Source organism: Aegilops tauschii, chromosome 1, assembly GCF_002575655.3.
Source record: "Aegilops tauschii subsp. strangulata cultivar AL8/78 chromosome 1, Aet v6.0, whole genome shotgun sequence".
NCBI classification, from domain to species: Eukaryota; Viridiplantae; Streptophyta; class Magnoliopsida; order Poales; family Poaceae; genus Aegilops; species Aegilops tauschii.
The window spans coordinates 436,477,121-436,496,096 of record NC_053035.3 but is presented as its reverse complement, the minus strand read 5'-3'; the positions used below and the strand labels follow the sequence as shown (position 1 = coordinate 436,496,096).

The 18,976-nt window shown below is 42.2% G+C and overlaps 1 protein-coding gene across 1 annotated transcript in view; it reads right to left on the bottom strand.

The window, feature by feature from the left end:
- Positions 1–13,392, bottom strand: part of LOC141037522 (putative F-box/LRR-repeat protein At3g18150) — a 28,755-nt gene extending 15,363 nt beyond the window's left edge. The window contains exons 1-2 of the mRNA XM_073506386.1: positions 12,955–13,392; positions 11,753–12,088 (exon numbers count right to left, since the gene is read on the bottom strand). Coding sequence (XP_073362487.1) covers positions 11,753–12,088; positions 12,955–13,392 — 774 coding nt within the window. The remainder of the gene's footprint in view (positions 1–11,752; positions 12,089–12,954) is intronic.
- Between the last annotated feature and the right edge of the window lie 5,584 nt (positions 13,393–18,976).

Genomic DNA, 18,976 nt, shown 5'->3' with positions numbered 1-18,976 from the left:
CAAACTTGATGAATCACCGTTGTGGTTTTATGCGTAGATAAGAACGGTTCTTGCTAGAAGCCCGTAGCAGCCACGTAAAACTTGCAACAACAAAGTAGAGGATGTCTAACTTGTTTTTACAGGGCATGTTGTTATGTGATATGGTCAAGACATGATGTGATATACGTTGTTGTATGAGATGATCATGTTTTGTAAATTTATCGGCAACCGACAAGAGCCCTATGGTTGTCTCTTTATTGTATGAAATGCAATCGCCATGTAATTGCTTTACTTTATCGCTATGCGTTAGCAGTAGTTGTAGAAGCAATAGTTGGCATGACGACCACGACGCAATGATGGAGATCAAGGTGTCGAGCCGGTGACGATGGAGATCATGACGATGCTTTGGACATGGATATCAAAAACACAAGATGATGATGGCCATATCATGTCACATATTTTGATTGCATGTGAGTATGCACCGTTACTACAGTTCGTCGTTTCGAGACACCACGTGATGATCGGGTGTGATAGACTCTCCGTTCTTTGCACATGCAGAATACTTGGGTTAAAATTGACGAGCCTAGCATGTACAGTCATGGTCTCGAAACACTGGAGACCGAGAGGTCGAACGTGAATCATATATTAGATATGATCAAAATAGAGATGTTCACCATTGATGACTACCCCATCTCACGTGATGATCGGACATGAGTTAGTTGATTTGGATCACGTATCACTTAGATAACTTGAGGGATGTTTATTTAAGTAGGGGTTCTTAAGTAATTTGATTAACTGAACTTAATTTATCATGAACTTAGTCTTATAGTTTTTGCATACCTATGTTGTAGATCAATATCTCGCAATTTAGCTCCCTTATTTTTGATATGCTCCTAGAGAAAATTAAGTTGAAAGATGATAGTAGCAATGATGCGGACTAGGTCTGTGATCTGAGGATTATCCTCATTACTGCACAGAAGAATTATGTCCTTGATGCACTGCTAGGTGAAATACCTGTTGCAGGAGCAGATGCAGAAGTTATGAACGTTTGGCAAGCTCGAGATGATGACTACTTGATAGTTTAGTGTGCCATGCTTTACGGCTTAGAACCGGGACTTCAAAAACGTTTTGAACGCCACTGAGCATATGTGATGTTCCAAGAGCTGAAATTGGTATTTCAGACTCATGCCCGTGTCGAGAGGTATGAGATATCTGACAAGTACTTTGCCTGCAAGATGGAGGAGAATAGCTTCGCCAGTGAGCATATGCTCAGAATGTCTGGGTAGTACAATCGCTTGAATCAAGTGGGAGTTAATCTTCCAGATCAGATAGTTATTGACAGAGTTCTCTAGTCACTATCTCCAAGCTACTAGAACTTCGTGATGAACTATAATATGCAAGGGATAACGAAAATCGATTCCCGAGCTCTTCCCAATGCTGAAATCAGCGAAGGTAGAAATCAAGAAAGAGCATCAAGTGTTGATGGTTAACAAGACCACTAGTTTCAAGAAAAAGGGCAAGGGAAAGAAAGGGAACTTCAAGAAGAATGGCAAGCAAGTTGCCACTCCCGGAAGAAGCCCAAAGCTGGACCTAAGCCTGAAACTGAGTGCTTCTACTGCAAAGGGAATGATCACTAGAAGCGGAACTGCCCCAAATACTTGGCGGATAAGAAGGATGGTGAAGTGAACACAGGTATATTTGATATACATGTCATTGATGTGTACCTTCCTTGTATTCATAGTAGCCCCTAGGTATTTGATACTGGTTCAGTTGCTAAGATTAGTAACTCGAAATAGGAGTTGCAGAATAAACAGAGACTAGTTAAGGGTGAGGTGAAGATGTGTGTTGGAAATGATTCCAAGGTTGATACGATCACCATCGCACACTCCCTCTATCTTTGGGATTAGTATTGAACCTAAATAAATGTTATTTGGTGTTTGCGTTGAGCATGAATATGATTTGATCATGTTTATTGCAATACGGTTATTCATTTAAGTCAGAGAATAATTGTTGTTCTGTTTACATGATAAAAACTTCTATGGTGATACACCCAATGTAATTGGTTTACTGAGTCTCGATTGTAGTGATACACATATTCATAATATTTATGCCAAAAGATGCAAAGTTCATAATGATAGTGCAACATACTTGTGGCACTGCCGTTTAGGCATATTAGTGTAAAGCGCATGAAGAAACTCCATGCAGATGGACTTTTGGAGTTACTTCATTATGAATCATTTGATACTTGCGAACGATGCCTCATGGGCAAGATGACTAAAATTCCGTTCTCCGGAACAATGGAGCGAGCTAATGACTTATTGGAAATAATACATACCAATGTATGCGGTCCAATGAGTGTTGAGGCACGCGGCGGATATCATTATTTTCTAACATTTAAAGATGATTTGAGTAGGTATGGGTATATCTACTTGATGAAACACAAGTCTGAAACATTTGAAAAGTTCAAATAATTTCAGAGTGAAGTAGAGAATCATCGTAACAAGAAAATAAAGTTTTTACGATCTAATCACGGAAGAGAATATTTGAGTTACGAGTTTGGCCTTCATTTAAAAAAATGGGGAATTGTTTCACAACTCACGCCACCTGGAACACCACAACGTAATGGTGTATCCGAACGTCGTAACCGTACTTTATTAGATATGGTGCGTTCTATGATGCCTCTTATCGATTTACAACTGTTATTTTGGGGTTATGCATTAGAGACAGCCGCATTCACGTTAAATAGGGCACCATCTAAATCCGTTGAGATGACACCATATGAACTGTGGTTTGGTAAGAAACCTATGCTATCGTTTCTTAAAAGTTTGGGGATGCAACGCTTATGTCAAAAGGCTTCAGCCCGATAAGCTTGAACCCAAATCGGAGAAGTGCGTCTTCATAGGATACCCTAAGGAAACAACTGGGTACACCTTCTACCACAGATCCGAAGGCAAGATCTTTGTTGCCAATAATGAAACCTTTCTAGAGAAGGAGTTTCTCTCGAAAGAAGTGAGTGGGAGGAAAGTAGAACTTGATGAGGCAATTGTACCTTCTCTCGAATTGGAAAGTAGCACATCACAGAAAACCATTCCAGTGATGCCTACACCAACTAGAGTGGAAGCAAATGATAATGATCATGAAACTTCAGATCAAGTTGGTACTAAACCTCGTAGGTTAACCAGCGCATGATCCGCACCAGAGTGGTATGGTAATCCTGTTCTGGAAGTCATGTTACTAGACCAAGGCGAACATATGAACTATGAAGAAGTTATGATGAGCCCAGATTCCGATAAATGGCTTGAGGCCATGAAATCTGAGATAGGATCCATATATGAGAACAAAGTGTGTACTTTGGTGGACTTGCCCAATGATCGGCAAGCCATTAAGAATAAATGGATCTTTAAGAACAAGACATACGCTGATGGTAATGTCACCATCTACAAAGCTCGACTTGTTGCCAAAGGTTTTCGACAAGTTCAAGGAGTTGACTACGATGAGACCTTCTCACCTGTAGCCATGCTTAAGTTAGTCCGAATCATGTTAGCAATTACCGCATTTTATAATGATGAAATCTGGCAAATGGATATCAAAACAGCATCCTTTATGGATTTCTTAAAGAAGAGTTGTATATGATACAACCAGAAGGTTTTGTTGATCCTAAAGGTGCTAACAAAGTGTGCAAGTTCCAGCGATCCATCTATGGACTGGTGCAAGCATCTCGGAGTTGGAATATACGCTTTGATGAGGTGATCAAAGCATATGGTTTTATACAGACTTACGGTGAAGCCTGTATTTGTAGGAAAGTGAGTGGGAGCTCTGTAGCATTTCTAATATTATATGTGGATGACATATTGTTGATTGGAAATGATATAGAATTTCCAGATAGCATAAAATGATACTTGAACAAGACTTAATGAAAGACCTCAATGAAGCTGCTTACATATTAGGCATCACGATCTATAGAGATAGATCAAGACGCTTGATAAGATTTCAATGAGTACATACCTTGACAAGATTTTGAAGGAGTTCAAAATGGACCAGTCAAAGAAGGAGTAATAGACTGTATTGTAAGGTGTGAAGTTGAGTAAGACTCAAAGCCTGACCACGGTAGAAGATAGAGAGAGAGTGAAAGTCATTCCCTATGCCTTAGTCATAGGTTCTATAAAGAATGCCATGCTGTGTACCAGACTAGTTGTGTGCCTTGCCATGAGTTTGGCAAGGGGGTACAATAGTAATCCAGGAGTGGATCACTCGACAGCGGTCAAAATAATTCTTAGTTACCTAAGAAGGACTAAGGAGATATTTCTTGGTTATGGAGGTGATAAAGAGTTCGTCGTAAAGGGTTATGTCGATGCAAGCTTTGACACCGATTCAGATGACACTGAGTCTCAATCCGGATACGTATTGAAAGTGGGAGCAATTAGCTAGAGTTGCTCCATGCAGAGCAATGTAGACATAGAAATTTACAAAATACATGCGGATCTGAGTGTGGCAGACCCGTTGACTAAACCTCTCTCACAAGCAAAACATGATCACACCTTGTTGCTCTTTTGAGTGTTAATCACATGGTGATGTGAACTAGATTATTGACTCTAGTAAACTCTTCGGGTGTTAGTCACATGGCGATGTGAACTATGGGTGTTAATCACATGACGATGTGAACTAGATTATTGACTCTAGTGCAAGTGGGAGACTGAAGGAAATATGCCCTAGAGGCAATAATAAAATTGTTATTTTATATTTCCTTATTCATGATAAAGGTTTATTATTCATGCTAGAATTGTATTGATCGGAAACTTAAATACATGTGTGAATACATAAACAAATACCATGTCCCTAGTAAGCCTCTACTAGACTAGCTCGTTGATCAAAGATGGTTAAGGTTTCCTAACCATAGACATGTGTTGTCATTTGATAACGGGATCACATCATTAGGAGAATGATGTGATGGACAAGACCCACCGTTAGCTTAGCATATTGATCGTTCAGTTTATTGCTATTGCTTTCTTCATGTCAAATACATATTCCTTCGACTATGAGATTATGCAACTCCTGGGTACTGGAGGAATACCTTGTGTGCTATCAAACATCACAACATAACTGGGTGATCATAAAGATGCTCTATAGGTATTTCTGAAGGTGGTTGTTGAGTTGACATAGATCGAGATTAGGATTTGTCACTCCGAGTATCGGAGAGGTATCTTTGGGCCCTCTCAGTAATACACATCATAAGCTTGCAAACAAATGACTAAGGATTTGGTCACGAGGTGATGTATTACGGAACGAGTAAAGAGACTTGCCGGTAACGAGATTGAACTAGGTATGAGGATACCGACGATCGAATCCCGGCAAGTAACGTACCGATAGACAAAGGGAATTACATATGTTGTCATAACGGTTCGACTGATAAAGATCTTCATAGAATATGTAGGAGCCAATATGGGCATCCAGGTTCCGCTATTGGTTATTGACCAAAGAGATGTCTCGGTCATGTCTACATAGTTCTCGAACCCGTAGGGTCCGCACGCTTAACGTTCGTTGATGATATAGTGTTATATGAGTTATATGATTTGGTAACCGAATGTTGTTCAAAGTCCTGGATGAGATCACGGACATGACGAGGAGTCTCGAAATGGTCGAGAGGTAAAGATTGATATATAGGACGATGGTATTCGGACACCGAAAGTGTTTCGGACGGTACTGGGTACTTATCGGGTCATCGGAAGGAGTTTCGGGCATCCCCGGCAAAGATATGGGACTTATGGGCCAAGTGAGGGAACACACCGGCCCACAAGGGGCTGGCCCGCCCTCTATAGGGCCGGCCTAGGGGGAGGGAAAGGAAAGGGGAGGAGGAAAGGGAAGTGTGGAGTTGGATTCCCACTTCCTTCCCTCTCCCCCCTCTTTCCTTTCCTCCTTGTCCATACAAGGAAAGGGGGGAGTGGCGCAGGAGGGCAGGAGCCCTAGGGCCGGCGGCCAGCCCCTTGGGATGCGCCCTGGCTGCCCTGGCAGCCCCCCTCTCCCCTCCCACATATATATACATGGGGAGGGGGCAGCACACAAGAACACACATTGTCTTAGCCGTGTGTGGTGCCCCCGTCCACCGTTTACTTCCTCGGTCATATTTCCGTAGAGCTTAGGCGAAGCCCTGCGGAGATCACATCACCATCACCGTCACCACACCGTCGTGCTGTCGGAACTCATCCACTACCTCGTCGTCTTGCTGGATCAAGAAGGTGCAGACGTCACCGAGCTGAACGTGTGCTGAACGCGGAGGTGCCGTATATTCGGTACTCGATCGGTTGGATCGTGAAGAAAGTTCGACTACATCAACCCCGTTGTGAAACTCTTCCCCTCTATGGATCTCCATGGATAGATCTTGCGTGTGCATAGAGTTTTTTTGTTTTCCATGCAACGTTTCCCAACACCATCATCTTCACCAACACCTCCATCACCTTCCCCCATCTATCTATAGTGGTCCACTCTCCCGCAACCAGCTGTACCCTCTACTTGAACATGGTGCTTTATGCTTCATATTATTATCCAATGATGTGTTGCCATCCTATGATGTCTGAGTAGATTTTTGTTATCCTATCGGTGATTGGTGAATTGCTATGATTGGTTTAATTTGCTTGTGGTTATGTTGCTGTCCTTTGGTGCCCATCATATGAGCGCGCGCATGGATCACACCATAGGGTTATTTGTATGTTGATAGGACTATGTATTGGAGGGCAACGGTGACAACAGCTTCAGCCTAGCATAGAAATTGATGCATATGGGATTGAAGGGGCACCAATATATCTTAATGCTATGGTTGGATTTTTACCTTAATGAACGTTAGTGGTTGCGGATGCTTTCTAATAGTTTCAATCATAAGTGCATAGAATTCCAAGTAAGGGATGACATTGCTAGCAGTGGCCTCTCCCACATAAAACTTGTTATCGGTCTAGTAATGTAGTCAATTGCTTAGGGACAATTCCGCAACTCCTACCACCACTTTTCCACACTCGCTAAACCAAATTAATTGTTTATTTATCTAAACAGCCCATAGTTTTTATTTACGTGCTCTTTATTATCTTGCAAACCTATCCTACAACACCTATAAAGTACTTCTAGTTTCATACTTGTTCTAGGTAAAGCGAACGTTAAGCATGCGTAGAGTTGTATCGGTGGTCGATAGAACTTGAGGGAATATTTGTTCTACCTTTAGCTCCTCGTTGGGTTCGACACTCTTACTTATCGAAAGAGGCTACAACTGATCCCCTATACTTGTGGGTTATCAAAGAGGTATGGGGAGATTGGGTCTCCCTGTCGAATTCCACGAGATGGTGTGAACTCCTACAATCTCTTGCCATTAAATAAAACTGATAATTTCATAGTTCTTACCAAGCTCATAACAATATCAACCCATCTCTTTGTGAAGCCTAGCTTGAGCATGATTGCCTGTAAATAGTCCCACTCCACTCTGTCATAAGCCTTCATCATATCCAACTTCAACGCACAATGCCGGTTCCGCTTTGCTTTGTTTCGCTTCATAAAATGAAGACATTCATACGCTGAAATGATGTTATCTGTGATAAGCTCCCTGGGACAAAAGCTGAATGCTCCTCTGAGATAATGTTTGGAAGTACTAGCTTCAGCCTGTTAGAAATAACATTGGATGCTATCTTGTACAATACATTATAGAGAGAGATGGGCCTGAACTGTGACATCAAGTTTGGGTTTTTTACCTTTAGTATTAAAACCAGGATGGTCTAGTTAATACATGCTGCTGATTCAGTGCCACTAATAATGCGTAGAACAGCCTTGGTTACCTCCTTGCCACACACATCCCAGTGACGTTGATAAAAATGTGCAGGGAACCCGTTCGAACCCGATGCCTTGGTCGGAACATTTGAAATAAAGCAGTTTTCACTTCCTCCACCTTGTACTCAGTATTCAGGAGATCGTTCATTGCCGAGTTGGTGGTGCCCTGGTGGTGGGTTCGACTAGTATAAAGTACTGGACTTGACAAAGGGCGGGGTGTGTATAAACCACATTTAACGGCCCACGGGTACCTTGCCGCTTTCAGCGACCCATTCAGTGCAGCCCGTGTAGTTTTTTAGCCTCCCCTCGAATCGGAAAGGGTTTATCTCAAAAGAAACCAAATAAAATACCCTTAAAAAACCAAATAAATTGGCTAGGTATGGTGTCTCTCTCCATCAGGGAAGACATGTTTGGCTAGGTAATCCATACGATTCGGAGGTGATCCCTGTAAACATTCTAAATCTATATCTATGCCTATATATCCATGTCTATGTCTATCTCTATATCTCTATCTTCTTCTTCTTTAATTTTTAATTATATATATATATAATTATTTTATTATTATATATTATATATAATTATAAAGCAAGGTCATTTTCCATTTGTTCATCCGTTCACCTATATTATTATTATTATTATTATTTTTGGATGTGTTTTTCTGAATTTTTCGTCCGGGTAAGTTTTTTTAGCATCCCACCGGTACGCGCGGGCCTGCTCGGTCATATAAAAAAGTTGGTACCAATTGAATTTGAACTCACAACATCACATAACATTCTAGTCACAAATAACCAACTAAGGTAGCTATCTCTTGCGAAAAAGAACATATTTTATTCTATTTATACCTTGTGCGAACTATTAGTAGAAAGGAAAAACATTGTCTTTTTTCTTCGGGCTTGTTGTACGTGTGTAGGTCCGAGTAGGCCCATTTAAGATACATGCAGCCTGATTGCGATGCAAAAATATTGCTCCTAAATAGGGTCAGTATATCTATTAAACAGTCCCACCGATGTCTCAAAAAAATATTGGAAGTCCCACCTCGCTTCCTTACACTCTATTCTTGCAACTTATATACGTCTTTAAGTTTCTTGAGTTATCAAATAGGCTCATTGGAATAAAGAGGATTAATATAACAAAGGAATGAAGGGAAGAGAAGGAAGACTACGACGCGAGGGTCCAAGGGGAGGTCAACTCCACGCCTTGAGAGATCCCTGGAGAAATTATCTACTGCGTTTAGCCCCCTAGTGGTTTCTGTCTATCTCCGCCACAACGTAGAACGTACATTACTTCTTGGTTACGCTCGTGATCCATGAATGCCATGTTAATACAAATTTGCAGCCGATAGATGATCAAAACATATTGCGAATGTCACTTCACTCCACAAATCAATTAAGTTGCTGCAACATCTTATTAGATAAAGAACATTGAATACTTTATTGGGAAAATCTCCTATCTGCTTTAGTTTTCGTATTTAACATGCCGCTTCATGTAATTCGCAAAGAATCGACAACTTGACTAATTAGCTTCTTCCATCAGGTTGAATCATGGGTCATATAATTTGAAGAATTTTGTTTTCACAAGTGAAAGCTGACAGAAAGTTGTCTAATGGCTGGGCCAAGGTTGATTCCTTCTGGTATTGGCATGCTCATGTCTATGAGACCATGGAGCTTCACAATTCTACACTTACTAATACGACAAGCTATAAGTTATTGTTCTAGGAAACTGGCAGTTTGAGTCTATATTTTCATAGACGATATGATGGCATGCATTACAATCCTATGCAAATGTGTAGAAAAAAGTGGTTGCCATTGATACTCAAATTTGTTCAGTTTAGGAGCATCATGAAATGACATTCGTAGAAGTCGTGGCAAAAAACAAATCAGCAATCCAATACGCTTTTGAAAATAACACTTTTGGAGCATCGTTTTTTTTGCCACGACTTCCACTAATGTTATTTCACAATGAAATTTTGCAATCACTCGAAACATTTGTCAATGTTTGCACCAAAAAAACAGTTGTCTTTGAAATTTGTTTTCAATTTTACTGTTTACTCAAGCTCATTTGAGCTCGAGCACAGAAACACAGAGGTCCCCAAGCTCAGTACACAAATTCAAAGGTTCCACAAAGTGGTATGCATCATATAAGTCTAGTAATAACTATTTAAGAATGGTTCTTGGATATGTATATTGACGACTGAGCATGTGACACAACAAAGAAAGCAGTCCCTGATTTGTTGAGGTATGGCCGTGATGGGGTAACCAAGGCTGGGTGATGAATCTGATGATATAGTTTTCAGAGGAAAATATATACAAAAGCCAGGCGATGATATACATATGATGTCGTATTTTTTTACTTTTCTTGACTTATTGTACAACGATAATTAATATGTACCGTAGTAGTTAGACAACCTATCTCCATCAAAGTTAGACCTGATACGCCGGAGGGACATCATCTCTTTCTGTTCTCCTCTCGCGCACAATGGAGGATCACTTCACTCGTCTTGCAATTCTCAGGCACACTCGCAGCTAGCGCAATACTGGGGCGCAGCATCCGCCGGCATGGGCTGCGAGCAGCAGGCTGCGATCCCGAAGCACACCTCCCTAGTGAACTTTTCTTAGAGCGACACACCTCGCTAGTGAAATGGTAACTATGCCGATTGCTGAACAATCTTTGTACCTCCCATCAAAAGAAATAAATCCGGGGATAAAAAGAGCACAAGTAACTGACAACCTGATTCTGTCCAGAAATTACAGGTGTACCTTAGTAATCCCCCAGGCCAACGTATTACCATAAACTAGGTCAGCATTTTCCCATATACCTGACACTCACATGATCGGTTTCAAAATAAAATTTCGGCAGCATGTCGCATGTCCCTTATTTTCAGATGAAAAAGAAAGAACTCTTCCCTTCCATTTAGAAACTTTGAGCTATCAGAGGTACTCAAATCATGAAGTTTAGTGGCATGCAAATTTTCAATGATGCTACACTAGAAAAAAACATAAAAACAGTTCTAAAAGAAACTTCTTAATTGAATATACCTTCTGTCAGCCATCGTTGTTTAGTACTGAATTTCTTAACAGTGCAATTGTGCATAGCTCCACAAAATGACTTCTTTAGATACAATAAATTGGGATAATATGAACTTCTCCACACTACAAGCACATTTGGAACTAATCAGGCTTGAACAAAACACAAGATGGGACAAGCAAGATGGAAGGCCCCCCCCCCCCCCCCATTTTTCAGCATTCACATGCGAAGGGATCGGTCAAATCCAAATCACGGACATGCATGATATCTGAAACATCATGCCGACAAGCTATTGTAAAACAAAGCCGAGCACCTCTAGAAGCCCTGTTCTCCATCTGAAGCATCCTATGTTGCTTATCAAAAAATTCATCATTATGATTGTGGTATTCAACCGCAAGTTTAAGTGATTCTAGGATTCTGGCATTCAGCACAAAGAATTGGACAAAGTTAATTTGTGCCTTGATGCCTCGATAACAATGCAGCACTATTGTCTTCAAACGGATATCAAGAGATTTGAGAAGATTCCGATGCTTCCGGCGCCACAAATTTCGTTTTCCTGATCTACCTCCCTGAAAGGAGCCATTGAGAAAAATTAACCACGTGAAAGCTGGTCAACCATATGCCAGCGGAATGGTGATCACTAATATGATATGAACTTTATACATGAGAAATTTTACCTTTATATACAATTTCTCCAAGCAGGGAAAGCATCTCAATAAATTAATAACTTTATCCAGATCATAAATATACATACTGATAGCCAAGATCTTGACATTAGGCACCACCGTTGTCAAGCTATGAATGCGCAATCCCTTTGTCAAGCATGCATAGAACGAAACATTAGCAATTTGAAATATAAATATATACGATTGATATGCATAACATATGTGCACACAAAAGTGCAACTAATGAGAAGCCATGTAATAAGTAAAACATACATAGCTACCTGAATAACTGTTGAGCCAAACACAATTTTGGAGTCGCTATACAATTCAGGAATGCAGCCCAATGTCTCAAGTTTAGGCGCCGATATAACTGAAATTTGCATTTGTGTGTATGTATCAAGATTGAGCAACCTTTGAAGCAAAGACGCATCCTTGATGACAAGCTCCATTGTGCCACAACGGATGTCGATGTTTCTGATGGTAGGGGAGTTGATCCGGAGACAACGGATGCCAAAAGTGTAATCAAGCAGCAAGCTTTCGAGGACAGGGCAGCTCGCGAGGATAATGTGCAGCGCGTACTGTGATATAATGACCTCCACCAGTGCAAGTTTCTTGAGCTGGGGAAAGCGGAGCGTTTCGACCATATAGCCCCGGAGAGAGTACTGGCTGATGGTGAGGTCACGGAGAGTGGACGTGAACCGAAAGATGGACGCTCAAAGCGATGATGGCAGTTGTGGGCTGTTGGCGCAGCCGGAGGAGGAAGAAGACTCTCACACACGAAAGATAGAAGAACACAAGTCTAGAGGTTGAAGAAGATACGCACAGAGACTCTTGGCACACACAACTTTGCCTTTTCTCTATTTCTTCTCACACCTGACACAATGCAAATACATGGGCTTAAGTAGCCAGTGTTACACAGCCAACACGCAGCCACTCACCCACTAACTCCACGCACACAGACGCACGTACAAACCCCACAACTACTTCCGACTCTTACTCAACCGGCTAGCTTCACTTTGAGTAGCAACCAAGTCTGCAGAACGTTGGATATGCACGCACAGGACCAAGCCACAACTGATTGCTCCCGATTCTTTCTCCTCGTCGATCTGCCACGCGACTCAGCCGCTCCGGCTCCGCAGCGAACGCAGCTAGCTAGCTAACACATCCATGCAGATAGACTACTTGCTAATGCAACGGCACATACACACATTTGTGCCACACACACGACGCCATGTGACGCTCACAACTTGACATGACTAACCTGTCGTGCTCAAGTGCATCTTCCCTAATCTATATGCATTTATTTTCTAATTGTCTAACCCAGTACTAGCTTGCATGTACACATGATCTCATCTTCAGGCGACTACATGGCCGCAGCTAAGTTGGTTGGACATGACTACGTGCATGAACGAACTAATGCGATGAAATAAACATGATGAATACCTAGACAACAAGGTAAACTCTATCATGGGCTTCGGCTTGCAAATGGGGCCACGTAGAGCTCCAGCTCTTGGAGGTTGTCAAGGGCGGGGGATCCAAGGGATCCAACAACTGAGGCATCCGCTGCTTTTGCTTGGTACAGAAGATAGGGCGCAGGTAGACAGAGGCGGCGTCCGGGCCCATGGTGGGCAGAAAGGATGACGCCGAGGAGAGCTTTCTCTTGTATCCCATAGGCGTGGAGGTCACGGACGTCGATGTTAAGAGGGACAGAGCGCCAGAGGTGGCGCCAGCGTGACGCGAGGACTTGGGTGCGAGCGCCGTCCTTGGTTGGGAGAAGGGTGATGATCTCACCGAGGATGGCGTCGGGAAGGTTGCTGATGTGGTCGCCGGGCGGCGGTTCTGGGCTTCTCACCGCCGTCGTCGTCGGTGGTTTGGGATCGTGGCCTTCCGTAACCGCCGGCGTGGCTTCGTTGATGCCCATTGCGGCTAGTTTCCTCTTCTTGGCACCCTCCATCTCCATGTACTGCGCCGCCGCCGCCGCGGTGGATTTTCCAGATGAGGCGCCGCCGCACTGGATTCTCCGCTATGCGCTATGCATTCCCCGAGCCGAGTAGGGTTCAACTAGAATCAAGTACTGAATCTGACCAAGGGCCGGCTGTGTTATTTATACCAAATACAACAGGCCATGGGCCCCTTGCCCCATTTTAGTGGCCCATTTAGTGCAGCACGTGTAGTTTTTTGCCTTCAGATATCTTGATGATCATGATTTAACTTTCAAAAGGTTGAAACAAATGCTGGGAGAGATGATGTAGGTGCGAGGAACGCAAGTGCTCATGCACAAATTCGTCAAAAGGAAAATACATCATGCACAAAGATCTCGCATTGTTTAGGTAGAGACCTGTCACAACTACATAGCTTAAGCACAAATACATCAATTTATCATTTTTCCTGACTGAGAATGATTTATCTTTCCTCTGTGGATGGAAAAAAAATATAGTCTTCCTTGTTTTCATGCTACACCATGTTTTACAGCATGACATGGTAGAGATCGATTTATCTCTGTTCAGTTCACTCACGGGAGGTACAATTGCTATCTGTGGACGAACTATCAAGTGGGGACGTTGCCATGCTCTCGCATAATCAGAGCCTCCCAATCCCCAATTCCAGCCGCTCCTACTTCCAAAGGCTGTTTTTTTTACCTCTTCAGCAGACTGTTTTTTTTACCGTGCGCGGAAGGTACTGTGCATGGCTTAGTCGTTCATGCTTTTGTGGGGATCCATGCCTCACTTTTCACTAAGATGCTTCATTTTATTTCTATTATCACTATATACTCTCATATACATACCGTGTTGATGTCAGGTATGTTACATAGGAGTATGTGTGTGTCACCTCATCGACATTGTACAGTGCAACAATCCATCTACTCTCTCATTCCACAACCATGTGCATTAAAATCTTATTCTGAAAATTGAAGCCTCCATATCTGTTGAACATAAAGTCGAATTTATGATCCATTTGCACAATTGTGTTCATGGTGAGGGCTTCTTAACAAGATCAATAGTGAATATATTTTGATAATTTTTTTTTAATTATGAAACATAGGGATGGACTATAGAACATGAAGAAAACCTAATAAGAATGAATGTTTATTAAAACCCAGATATTAAGTTTGAAGTATATTGATACGGAATGTAACATTGTGATATGCTCCCGACATGCAAAAAAAGTTACAATAAAACAATTGATTTTTTTAACCTATACATCTTATTTATCAAACATGTTTGAAGCACAGTGAGCTAAGAGTAAATTAGATAAAATATATTGTCATTTACAAGAAATATAAATATTCTAACAAATACAAATGTTTTACCATAATGTTTTATTATGTTTCACAAAAACAATCATGTTGTTTCGTTGTGGTTCATCTGTTCGGGATCATATCACAATGTTTTCATCCTGTATCATACACTTCAAACTTAGTGCTACTAATATTAAATAAACATTCGTTTACTCTGCTTCTACATAACATAGATGGAATCACGCTCTGTAGGATTTGAACCTATGACATCAGGTTTTGTAGACCAGCGTTCTACCGAAGTGAACTAAGAGCGCTTCTCATCAAACTTAATACTACTAATTTTAAATAAACATTCGTTCTCATCAAGTTCATATGAACCACTTATTCGACCAAAATATCCATTTGCTTCTAAGTAGATATGAGCTCCGCACCTTCTGGTAAACCGGGGGTGAGTCGGCGAACACGTCTGGGTTCTCTCGTGGACTCTACGATGATGAGGATGTTGAGGACTCTACCATAGGCTAGTCGGTGTCGCCACCGTCCTTCTAGTTAGATTATCCTGGAGTTAGGGTCTTTTTGCAAAGGTCTCCGACATCGGTCGTGACATACCTTGGTTGCTTCGTTCTTGCCATGTGAAACGACATGCGGTGCCCCCATGTGTGGTTTTGGTAATTGATGACATTCTCTATAGACTAATGGTTGCATTGAGTTATATTTGAAGGATTTTTCCATAGGCATTTCTTGAAGTCCATGTGTTGGTTTCAAGGAGTTTATGAGTTGACCAAGGTGCTATTAAGAAATTATCCAAAGATTGGTCATGCGAGTATTGAGGTTATTGCAAGCATGTCTTGAAGAAGAAGATTGTGTGATCATTCATGTTTACCTTCAAGACATCATCCAAATGAAGAGAGTTGGAAAGAGTTAAGGTTGATCAAGACTAAGTGCAGAGAGTGATTCAAGTTGATCATCACACAAAGCGTAGAAGATACACTGAGTGGGATCAAGTGATCTCACGGTTTGGTAAGCATTGGCCATTGCGCTTTGTGTACTAACCCATGGTCTTTGTGAGAGTTCTATGTGGGGTTAGGTTTGCTTCCATGGGCTTGCATCAAGAGGAAGATCACATACAACCCATGGAGGATGACATCAAATCAAGGTTGTGTTGTGCAAGTTCAAGTGGAGCATCACAAAGAAATCATGCTTCTAGCTTGCCGTCCATTATGGTGACAGTGGACTTGTGAAGGTGTGCCAAAGAGTGACACACCCATAGTGGAGTATGGAGGAGCAATCAACTAGCCTTCATCGAGCCAACGCAATCACGAAAGGTGGTCCAACTTGAGGGAGTCAAGATCATCATCATCTAGCTCAAGTGGACTTCATGCAAGGCGGTTTGCCCTTGATAGGTTCTCTATTTTACCGGTCTCATGGTGGTAGTTTGGAGACGAGGTTATAGGATCGATTGCCGTACTATCAAGGGGGGCTCTCAAGTGAGTAGCTTGATCATATCGTTTGTAGAGAGCTCAAACCATTGCATGCTTGCATCATATTTCTTGGTTCTTGTTTGGTTTTCTCCTTGTGAGATTTGGAGCTTATGGTCATCTTCTTGACAAGCTCGAGTTCATCGAAAACGGAGTTCACATGCTTCTTCTATTGCATTTTTGGTGTTGGTGGTTTTACCAGTCTTTTTCGAGAAAGGGTTCTCACCATTTTCTTATGGGCCTTTTCTAATTTCCTTCTTATTGTTATTTCTTTCAAGATTGTGTTAGCCCTTGTCTCTATCTTTCCAACAAACTTGATTTCATTGAATTCGAGTCCGTTTGCATAAGTTGTGTCAGTTTTGGTGTCCTTAAAAAGGTTGCAGTGGTAGTACCGCTCATGGGAGCGGTACTAATGCTTGGAGGGGATGTAATTTTTACTACTGCTCTTGGGAGCGGTACTACCACTTGGAGCGGATGTAATTTTTTTACTACCGCTATAGAGAGGTACTACCGCGGCTACTTCCGTGGCTACTTCCGCTTCGGACCAAAAACTCATCTTAAGTCCAGCGGAGGTAGGCACGGATGTATTTCTTTATTACCGCTCGCAAGCAGTAGTACCGCTACCCTTAGAGGTAGTACCTCTACCCCTAGCGGCAGTACCGTGAGGACGAGCGGTAGTACCGCTCCGACGGTTCTACCGGCCTTTTGCCTCCTCGCTGTTGTTTTTCGAAGAGCTTCCACCGCCCTAGCGGTAGTACCGCTCCCATGAGCGGTAGTACCGCTGTGTGCGAACTGTGGGCATAACAGTTGGATTTTTTCTGACCTATAAAAGGGGGTCTTCTTCCCCAATGAACCTTATCCTTTAAGCTCGTGTTCTTCCCCCATTGATGACCTTCTTCGAGCTTGCTATCTCTCAATCCCTCCATGGATTCTTGCTTGTTTTGGGGGGAAAAGAGAGAGGAGATCTAGATCTACATTTCCACCAATCACTTTCTCCTCTAAGTGAGGGGAAACCCTTGGATCTAGATCTTGGAGTTCTTGGTGTTCTCCTTCTTGTTCTTCCACTCATTTTCCTACCTAGCATTAGTTTCTTTGGTGGGATTTGCGAGAGAAGGACTTGGGCACTCCGTGTGCCCTTGCCATTGCATTTGGTGCATCGGTTTGAGTTCTCCACGGTGTTACGTGGAAGTTACAAGTTGAGAAGCTTATTACTCCTGGGTGCTTGGTACCCTTGAGCTTGTTCCTCATGGGTGCTTGGGCGCCCTAGACAGTTGGTGGTGTTTGGAGCTCAATCATTGTGGTGTAAAGCTCCGGGCAAGCGTCGGCGTCTCCAATTAGGTTGTGGAGATCACCCTGAGCAATTTGAAGGGTTCCGGTGACCGCCCCCAAGGGTTGCCATTTGTACGGGTTCGGTGACCGCCCTCAAGGGTCCCTTAGTGGAATCACAGCATCTTGCATTGTGCGAGGGCGTGAAGAGATTACGGTGGGCCTAGTGGCTTCTTGGGGAGCATTGTGCCTCCACACGCTCCAAACGGAGATTAGCATCCGCAAGGGTGTGAACTTCGGGATACATCGTCGTCTCCGCGTGCCTCGGTTATCTCTTACCCGAGCCCTTTACTTATGCACTTTACTTTGTGATAGCCATAGTGTTTCATGTTATATATCTTGCTATCACATAGTTGTTTATCTTGCTTAGCATAAGTTGTTGGTGCACATAGGTGAGCCTAGCTGTTGTAGGTTTTGTGCTTGAAAAATTAACCGCTAGCTTTATTCTGCATTTGTTCAAGCCTAAATCGTAATTATTTTAAAAGCGCCTATTCACCCCCCCCCCTCTAGGCGACATCCACGATCTTTCAATTGGTATCAGAACCTCGTCTCTCTTTATTAGGCTTAACCGCCTAGAGAGTAAAGATGTCGACTAGGGAATTAGGGTTCTCTGACACTCTTAGTTTCGATGGCACAAATTTTGATGTTTGGGTAATTCGCATGCTTAATCTCTTTAGGGTCATGGACCCAAATTTAGAGCAAATTATAGATATGAGTTTTTCTCCTCCAAAGGATCCCCAAAGATTATCTTTAGGGATGAGAAAAACTCTTATCTCAATGCTCAAGCTTCTAATGTGCTTTTTGATGCTTTGAGCAATGTAGTTATATTTCAACTCATGTCGTTCCGGGATGCTCATGAGTTGTGGAAAAAGCTTCAAGATAAATATGGTGTGTCCAAGATTTGTGGGGGTGATTGTTCTCCCTCCACCTCTAGCAGTGTTGCCTTATCAACTTCTTCTACTTCACCTACATGTGGATTGCCACAAGGTAATGCTATGGTGAGTAGTGTTGGTCATTGCAATGATGATAGTGTGCTAATCATTGATGACTCTTCATCACTATCCTATTGCAATGCTCCATCTTTGGACTTTAACACTTCGTGCACCTTACATGTTTCTCATGCTTGTGTTGATAGTCCAATCATATCATGTAGAAATTGCTTGAGTAAATCTCATGATGATATGCTTGCTATATCTTGTTGCCATGATAAAAATGCATGTATTTCCTCGAGTTGTTGTGCTAACAATATAGAGGAAACATGACACCCCATGATGTGGTCTTGAATGGCGCTTCAAGGGATCCCACATCATCATCTACTGCATTTTGCCTTATGGCTAAGGCTTCAAAGGTATCTCCCACTTTGAATCCCAATATATCTTGTGATGATATTGATGATGATAAGAATGATGATGATGTTGATAATGATGAAGAGAATGATAGTGTTGCCTCTATAAAAATTAGGG